Source organism: Galeopterus variegatus, unplaced genomic scaffold (genome assembly GCF_000696425.1).
Source record: "Galeopterus variegatus unplaced genomic scaffold, G_variegatus-3.0.2 Scaffold5618, whole genome shotgun sequence".
Lineage (NCBI taxonomy): Eukaryota > Metazoa > Chordata > Mammalia > Dermoptera > Cynocephalidae > Galeopterus > Galeopterus variegatus.
The window spans coordinates 94577-102567 of record NW_007731729.1 but is presented as its reverse complement, the minus strand read 5'-3'; the positions used below and the strand labels follow the sequence as shown (position 1 = coordinate 102567).

The following is a 7991-nucleotide window of genomic DNA, read 5'->3' as shown; positions in this document are numbered from 1 at the left end:
TCTGACACAAACACAAAAAATCTTAAGTGTAAACGTTTCCATTGCCAAATCCACTCTTTTATCACTTTTGGATAATAAAGCAGCCAACCTAATAATTCCACAAAGTTGTAGTATATGATTTTTTTTTTTTTTCCTGTTTAGACCAAGGTTTTCCAAGAAATGATCCAATTCATGTTAGGCTATGAGGGAATAAATCCTATACTAAAAAGAAAACTAATTTATTTAGTCTTTGTGCCAAAAACCTCAAGAATAATAAAAATGCTGAATTCAACTGTAACTAAGCCTAAAGAAATAGGGAACTTTTTATTTAATATACTTCAAAAAGCACAAGCATTTGATAATATCACAAAAACAAGAAGGTTAGCCATAAAACAGAAATTTATTTTAAGAAATCAATATCTCATATTTCAGATATTCAGGTAGAAGAGAAATTCCAGAAGGTAAAAGCACCTTTTCCAGAAACTTCTCCCAACACAGTCAATACTGATTTCGAAATCGGTTGCTTAGGTCTTGGAGCTCCATTACTAAGGCGTCCATAGCTGCTATTTCATCAGCTAACTCCCTGGAAATGTCTCCACTTGCCACATCTGTAAAAAGTTGCTGCAATGTAAAAAACAAAGCAGAACTATCAAAACAATGAAAATTTCTTTAAAATAAAGTAGATATAGAGTATAGAATTAAAATGCAATTTGCATAATAATACCATAACATTATAGTAGCAATGGTAATATCTGTTCTACTCACCATCTTGGAAATGTACAAGCTGCAATAATTACATAATGAATCAAAACAACATGCCTGAACTTAGAAATTCAAATGAGCTCTGTTCTTCAAAGTGGTTGCCTAAATAATGGTTATTCATTTCAATGTTTAGGATGATTTTTGGATGAACAGATATTATTCAACTAAGCAAAACAAATATATTTATTGTGTATGCAACCAAAACAAATATATTTTATATCCAAATTCATATAAATCATACCCTTTATGCTACTTATTTGAAAATTAATTTTGGTTTAGGCCTCAGAGACCACAAAGATTATCAAGATTTGGTAAAAGCAAAGAAGCCCAGCAAAAATAAAATAAAAATAAATGTACCCTCTCCCTAGGAAGAGAATTGCCTTGGGAGGTTTATTGCAACATACTTCAATAATGCTACCATAGCTGAAAATGTTTTGAAATGCCTCTCCGGGAACCACCTGCTGAGCCAATAAAGGTACCCAAGAATATCAGCTTGAGGATTTTATGACCACGTTTTGTGTGTGTGTGTGCATGTTTGTTTGTTTTAATCAGAAATATACTTTATTTAGCTTGCCAATATCTTTCATCAGACTTGACTAGATGATTGTACAGCATTTCTTAAGAGAATGACATAAGAACTGTTGCAATGTGATCAGTAGAGAAAACACCTGGCTGGTACAGGGATCAAACTCTGGACCTTGGTGTTATCAGCACCATACTCTCTTGCAGCTCTGACTTTAGAAAAGTTCTTGCAGATTTCTGAGAGAAACATAATTCTGAAGTTTGCTGCCAACCTGAGAGAAAATACAGTTCTCCTGTGAAGCATGCAGATAGAAATAGTAATGTAAGGTAATTATATAAAGGGGCAAAAATGATGCCTTGACCTGAAAAGATTGAGCAATTAATAAAAAGACATACTCTGGAAATGTTTTACAGAGTAAAAATGTGCACAGACTTGCTCTCAGAAGTGAGTCAAAATTAGTTTGCAACCCAAAATTAAATAGTGACACCAGGTAAAGATTAGGAAAAAAACTACTAAGTTATGCTCAAAGTCATATTCCCTTAAATTTTGCTTCCAGAGGTATAATCCAAACCCGGCTACATGTTAGAGTCACCTAGGAAATTTAACAGATTTCCCGGGCTCCACCCCAGACCTGAATCTGTATCTGTCACAGATAAAGAATCTAGTCTTCAGAAAAGCTCCCTAGGTGACTCTTAGGCATCCCCATCCCCACCTTTGGTTCACAGGTTGGTATTTGTAAACTAACGAGATATTTCAGTTAACGATTTTTTGGTCAAACACATATACCACCTACGTAGTATTTTTATCTAAATCAATTTTTTCTTTACTTAAATAAAAGTCTTTTTTAAAGGAAACATTACATCACTACTGTAAATGAAAAATGAGCAATAATATTCATGAAGTCATAGATCTGATATGCTAGTTACACTTTTTTCTAATATGCACTGAAATAAATATATATTAAAATAAAAAATTTACCCAAGTGCCACCAGTAGCATATATGTCACACTTTGGGAAAAGTGATAATAAATAAAAGAGCATTGTTTTTGTTTAATTGAAAGAAGGCATTAAGGGCTGGATCGTGAACATTAATTTCAAAGACTCCTAAGTTGCTAACGTTTAGGGTGGTTTAGCCATTGGACCAACAATATTCTCACCAACACAACGAATCACCTGCAGGCTGTTGTCTAAGATATAACAAAGGCCTAAAATTATCCCTGATGTAAAGACTTAAGGGTGGTAAACTGATACTAACGACCTTTCTTTATATGACAATTCTAATTAATTCACACGTCACTCTCACCTTTGCTTTCGATAACAAGCCTCGTAAATTGAGTCGAACTGAAGAAAGAACTTGCACAGCTTCTTGGGGACTGGACTTGTTTTTACTGCATTTTATAGCCACTGGAAGATAAATGGGGGTGGGGGGTGGGGGACATCCGTTAAAAATTGATAACGATAATTGACAAGTACAAAACTGAATAATTTAATTAGAATTCTGTAGTAACAGACTTTAGAAATATTTCTACCTGGAAAGTTTCTATTTTTGAAAAAGGATAATAATTATGTGCATAACTCTTCTCTTTATCCTTTTTTAAGCAAGATAATTTACTGCTAAAGGGAATTTTGAGGAAAATAGGTGATTTTTGACGACTTACAGATCATTGGGAAGAGATCCTAAACACCTCCACACTGTGTGTTTGTGCACACACATACACACAGACTAATGAAAATTAGGCAAGCAGACAAAATCTTATTGAAAACGAGGTACGCAGAGAGGACAGAAACAGATGCAACCCATCTTAGTGTGGCTTTCCATGGTAACGGGTCCCTAATAGGGAGTTCACAATTTTTTTTTTTGTCCTTTTTGAGACTGGCCGCACCACGCTCAGCCCGTGAGCGCACCGGCCATCCCTATATAGGATCCGAACCCGCGGCGGGAGCACTGCTGCGCTCCCAGCACCACACTCTCCCGAGTGTGCCACGGGCTCGGCCCGTAGGGAGTTCACAATTTCTGATGACATTAGCCCAGGAAGTGGCATGCCAAATATGTACAGCTCAATTCCTACTGCATTTCCAGACTCAGGGTTTACAGCACCATTCTGGAACAGCTGATACCAACGATCTATGTGTTTTCATTTAGGCAATGTGATCACAGGTTCTTGGGTTCCTGAGCCATGCTCGGCATCAGCAGGAAAGGAGGAAGAGTGAAGTCATTCATCCATGACAACTCTGCCTCCAGCATTCTGGGAAACCATTTTCCTAAAACTTGAAATTATGAAGGGGGCATACTCCTCCCCAGCAGAAGACCCAGCTATTAATGCTTTACAAGAACAAGTGAAGAGCTCTGTACAAACATAACACCTGATATTTCTCCACCGATTTGTACTTGTTTTTGTTCCCCTAAATCATGCTCACTAAATTCAGACAGACCAATAACCAAATCTTACTTTAAAACTACACTAAACAGTGCAGGGATTAAAGTCTACTTCATACCCTAGATTGTAGACCAGGGATGGAAAATAGATTTCTTTTTGCATGCAAACTCTAATCAATTGATAGAGGATGCCTATGCCTGGCAGAATAGTTTTTTCATTAATTAATATCTTCCCTGGCCAGCAAGAACTAGGTGTTTTCATTCCTATTTCAGAATAATAATTATACTTTGACATTTCTCAGCTAAGGGTTGAAAGGATGCATGGTAATTAGCAATGTTAATCCCATTTTCAAAGGGCATAAATTAACCCAGAGATAGTGAAGATTATGATGTCTGTTTCTCTTAGTAGAGAAAAATTGTTAACTGCCATGACAGAGGTGTTTGAGCTGTTTAATACCTAGTAGTTTATATCAGAAAAATGTTGATTCTTATTTTATTTCTTTATATTCATTCTGAGAAAAATAAAAATAGAGCAAAAAAGACAAACACACTCTTATCAATTTCCCTCCTCAATCCCATTTCCAAAAGGCATTATAGATTGAGTTAAAAATAGAGGTATATAGAGAGAAATAACCTTCTGTTTCAAATCATCAGAAAATCCAAAAGAGCAGTGCCTTGTTCGTAGTCTGTAGTTAAAGTGCATAACTATTATTTAGTTTTGGGATGGCAAAGAACAAGTGACCTTCAGCCCACCCTTCACCAGAGTATAAAACAGCAGAAACTAAATAAATACTCTCCAGACAATACAAACGGGCACACAGTGACAACACTGTTATAGATAGGTCTCTAATGCTATGTCTGGATTGCAATGTCTTATCAGCTTTCTGACCTACATGGCTACTCTTAACAGTAGCAACCCAAGGAGTAAACCATTGGAGATTAAAACAAAAAAAATTTTTCCCTTTTTAAAATTGGGTGGGGTGGAGGAATAGTACTGGGGAGAAAGACTAGAGAGAGAATAGAATCACAGAGAAACCCAGCTCACTCTTTGATTGAGCACTGTATAGAAAATCAACAAAGGTTAAGATTTATCTTTATAAATCTAAAATATCATTAGAAACTAAAGCTAAGTATCCACTCAAATATGCTTAGAATGTTGTAGGAGCACCAACACGTAATTCGTTAAAGTCAAGGGAGAACTTAAAAGAATAGACACCTGTGATTCTCATTGCCCTGATGAAAAAAAATGGTGCCAACAATAGTTTAAAAGCCACTTTAAGATGCAAAATGAAGATTATTTTCCCTGGAGTGTATTCTGTAACCTGCATATTTATTTTTGACAGGTTTAATACCATCACTTGGTGATTACAGAAAATATCATGGCTTTGTTATAAACCCAGTGGTTCACAGAAATGTTTAGAGTTGGCAAGTTGAAGTAGATAAGATAAATTCTTCTAAGCCACATGAATTCCAGCGACCCCTAAAACACTCTTCCACTGATCTATTAGCGATTACTTCAAACTTTTCTACACTGCATTTCAGCTGTACAGAGTTCAGTGCTTCTACCTTATCTGCCCAGGGCTAGGTGGCCCAAGAAATTTGATATTTATACCTTTTTGGTCAAAGATATCAAAGGCCATAGTAGAATTATTAACTACCAAGCTCATTTCTAAATGGTTTGAACGTTCTGTGACTTCTTTATAGGCAGGTGAAACTTTATCCTTGTTCTTCATTTTTCTTTTTTTAGTTTTGAGCCCCTTCCTTTATTATATAGCCCAGATCTTCTACTTCAGAAAGAACAGGAAGGGGGTGGGAGGGTAAGGGATTAACATTTAAACCACGTGTAAAATACTGCTAAGTGTTTAAACGATTTTGTTGATTAAGAACCATAGGTAGGTATTAACCCCATTTGACCGATGAGAAAACTAAGGCTCAGAGAAGTTAAGTAATTTTACCTAAAGTCACCTAGCAAGCATGTGGTAGAGCTGGTCCTGGAGCTTATGCCTCCCTGATTCCAAAGCTCTGCCCTTTTCATTGTTTTCTGTTGGCCCCTACTTGCTGTCACTATTAGTGGCAGGAAGAAGAGAAGTAGGGGGAGGATTTTAGGATAGGCTCACAGTCCTTGTGATTCAGCTCTTAACAATGGGGTTCCATTACTTTATTGAAACTACATTCCCAAGGGCATCACACACCCATATTCAAATATTGGTATAAAAATGCATTACTTACTTTAACTGATGTACTTTTCATTAATGCAATAATTAAAAGCAGTCTTTATCTAGACTATATTTACCCAACAGGTATATAATTTTATATGTACGGTTACCTCCTCCCCTCAAATAACACCCTTTAAGTTTCCCAAAGACAAGGATTACATTCTATTTTATATTTCTTTTGTATATGCCATAGCTCTTTGTATATTGCTATATACTCCAGAAATCTATGTATTTTTATAAATAAATATTTTTATTCATTAAAGAAGAATATGAGTCAAGGAAAAATTAACAGATTTCCTTAATACTACATAATCAACACAAACAGACTCTGTGTGAGTGAAGGTTATATACAGTTGTAAAGGTATTTCACATCTCTAAAGAAGTTTCTAATTCCTGTCACTTATTCAAACAGTATTTAAGCCTCTATCCTATTTCTTCTTATTGCTCCAAAGTGCCTACACATAGTAGTTGATCTATAAATGTTTGCTGAATTAAACACAATTTCAATATAATGAAATAATTTGAAATTATTTGTATTGGAACTTTGCTTTTGACTAACACTCTTTTTCATCAGTAAAAAGTACATTAAAGTATGCCACGGATATCAAATGTTCTATCAATTACCATGTGCAAGTCCTAGGGCTCTTTGAACAACTTCCTTAAATGATGTAATATCTTTCTCCCAACAACCGGACTGTATGTCACACTTGTACGCCTTTGAGAGATACTGGAATGCCTGAGGAAAGAGAAAGAACTACATTCAGAATAACAAGTGGAATTCACATTTCAAACTGTTTCCTGGAAGTCATATGGAACTAATTCCCACATGAAAAACCAGCATGTGTTATAAGGCACAGTCTCTATTATTCTCATCAAAGAAGGGGTAGAGATGCACATGCAGGAACAATGCGCAATTACAAGAAATCAAATGGATGGATCTAGATAGAGACACTTCCCTGTAACTAGAGAATATAAAGGCCAGGTTTGGAAATCCAAAAGAAGTATACAGATTTCCTCAGCATTTGTAGCCATCAGCTTAAGAGGCCCATTTAGAGAATGAGGTGTGAACTTGGTGAAAACTATGGAATTGCTGGTAGGTGTGTAATCTCCCAGATGTTTAAAACACTCTCTTTCAAATCCTCAGGAATTCTTGAAGGAGAAGTCACAGGTCAGAGAATTCAGAGCACAGTGCATTTATGCGATTATGCGAGACAGTGCATAATTTGAGAAGAAATGGGAGGACAGGAGGTAGGAGTGAGGGCATGCGTGCACATGACATGTGTTCTCCGGGCTGACAAGGCAAAGGCAGAAGCCAGCTGTGTGAACCGAGGGAGGAAGAGAACAGCTAGAATCCCACAGATTAGCTATACCGTGGCTAATGGGAAAACCACGCAAGTAGTACATTTGATTTGTTGTGGATGTTTTGAAGAGAAACAAAAGATTACTTCAAACTTGGAAACTCTGGGGGCTTCTTCAAGTTCTAAGATTAGAGGTTAAATGCATAACTCGAGTGTAAGTGGTATCTAATGCACTTGTGAGAAAGGGGCAGGGCAACCTCTGTAAAGTATTATATGTTTAGACTTCGAAAGTTTTTCTCCAATATCCTTATCTAGTTCCTTTTTTTCCCTTTTGTAGCTCTCAGATCTAAACACTCTTTTTGTCCTTGTCCCCAGTCTACCTCCGTCTTTAGCAATGAGGCCACAGAAAGTGGTGCTGCATAAACAAGAGCCAGCTGCTTGCTGCAAAGCCATAGGGGCAGCAGGTTAAAGAGACCCTTTTGCAGGAAACAGAACAACTGTATAAGAAAAATGCATGGAGGGCCGGCCCGGTGGTGCACTGGATAGTGCGCCTGGGAAGCGCGGCGGCGCTCCCGCCCGAGGGTTCGGATCCCACATACGGACCGGTTCCCGCTCACTGGCTGAGCGAGGCGCGGGAGCAACGCCAAGGGTTGAGATCCCGTTGCCGGTCCCCGGTCCGGTACGGGGGCAACACTGAGGGTTGCGATCCGTTGCCGGACACGGAAAAAGACAAAAAAAAAAAAAAAAAAAAAAAAAAAAAAAAAATGCATGGAAAGGAAAGAGACGAACGTTACAAGTCTTAACCTGCCCACAGTTCAAAGGGCTTTTTTTAAAAA

The 7991-nt window shown here is 37.2% G+C and overlaps 1 protein-coding gene across 1 annotated transcript in view; it reads right to left on the bottom strand.

Moving 5' to 3' along the window:
* Positions 1-274: 274 nt before the first annotated feature.
* LOC103605144 (tetratricopeptide repeat protein 27-like) overlaps positions 275-7991 on the bottom strand; it is a 79867-nt gene continuing 72150 nt past the window's right edge. The window contains exons 9-11 of the mRNA XM_008589731.1: positions 6482-6593; positions 2568-2668; positions 275-600 (exon numbers count right to left, since the gene is read on the bottom strand). Coding sequence (XP_008587953.1) covers positions 478-600; positions 2568-2668; positions 6482-6593 — 336 coding nt within the window. The 3' untranslated portion in view covers positions 275-477. The remainder of the gene's footprint in view (positions 601-2567; positions 2669-6481; positions 6594-7991) is intronic.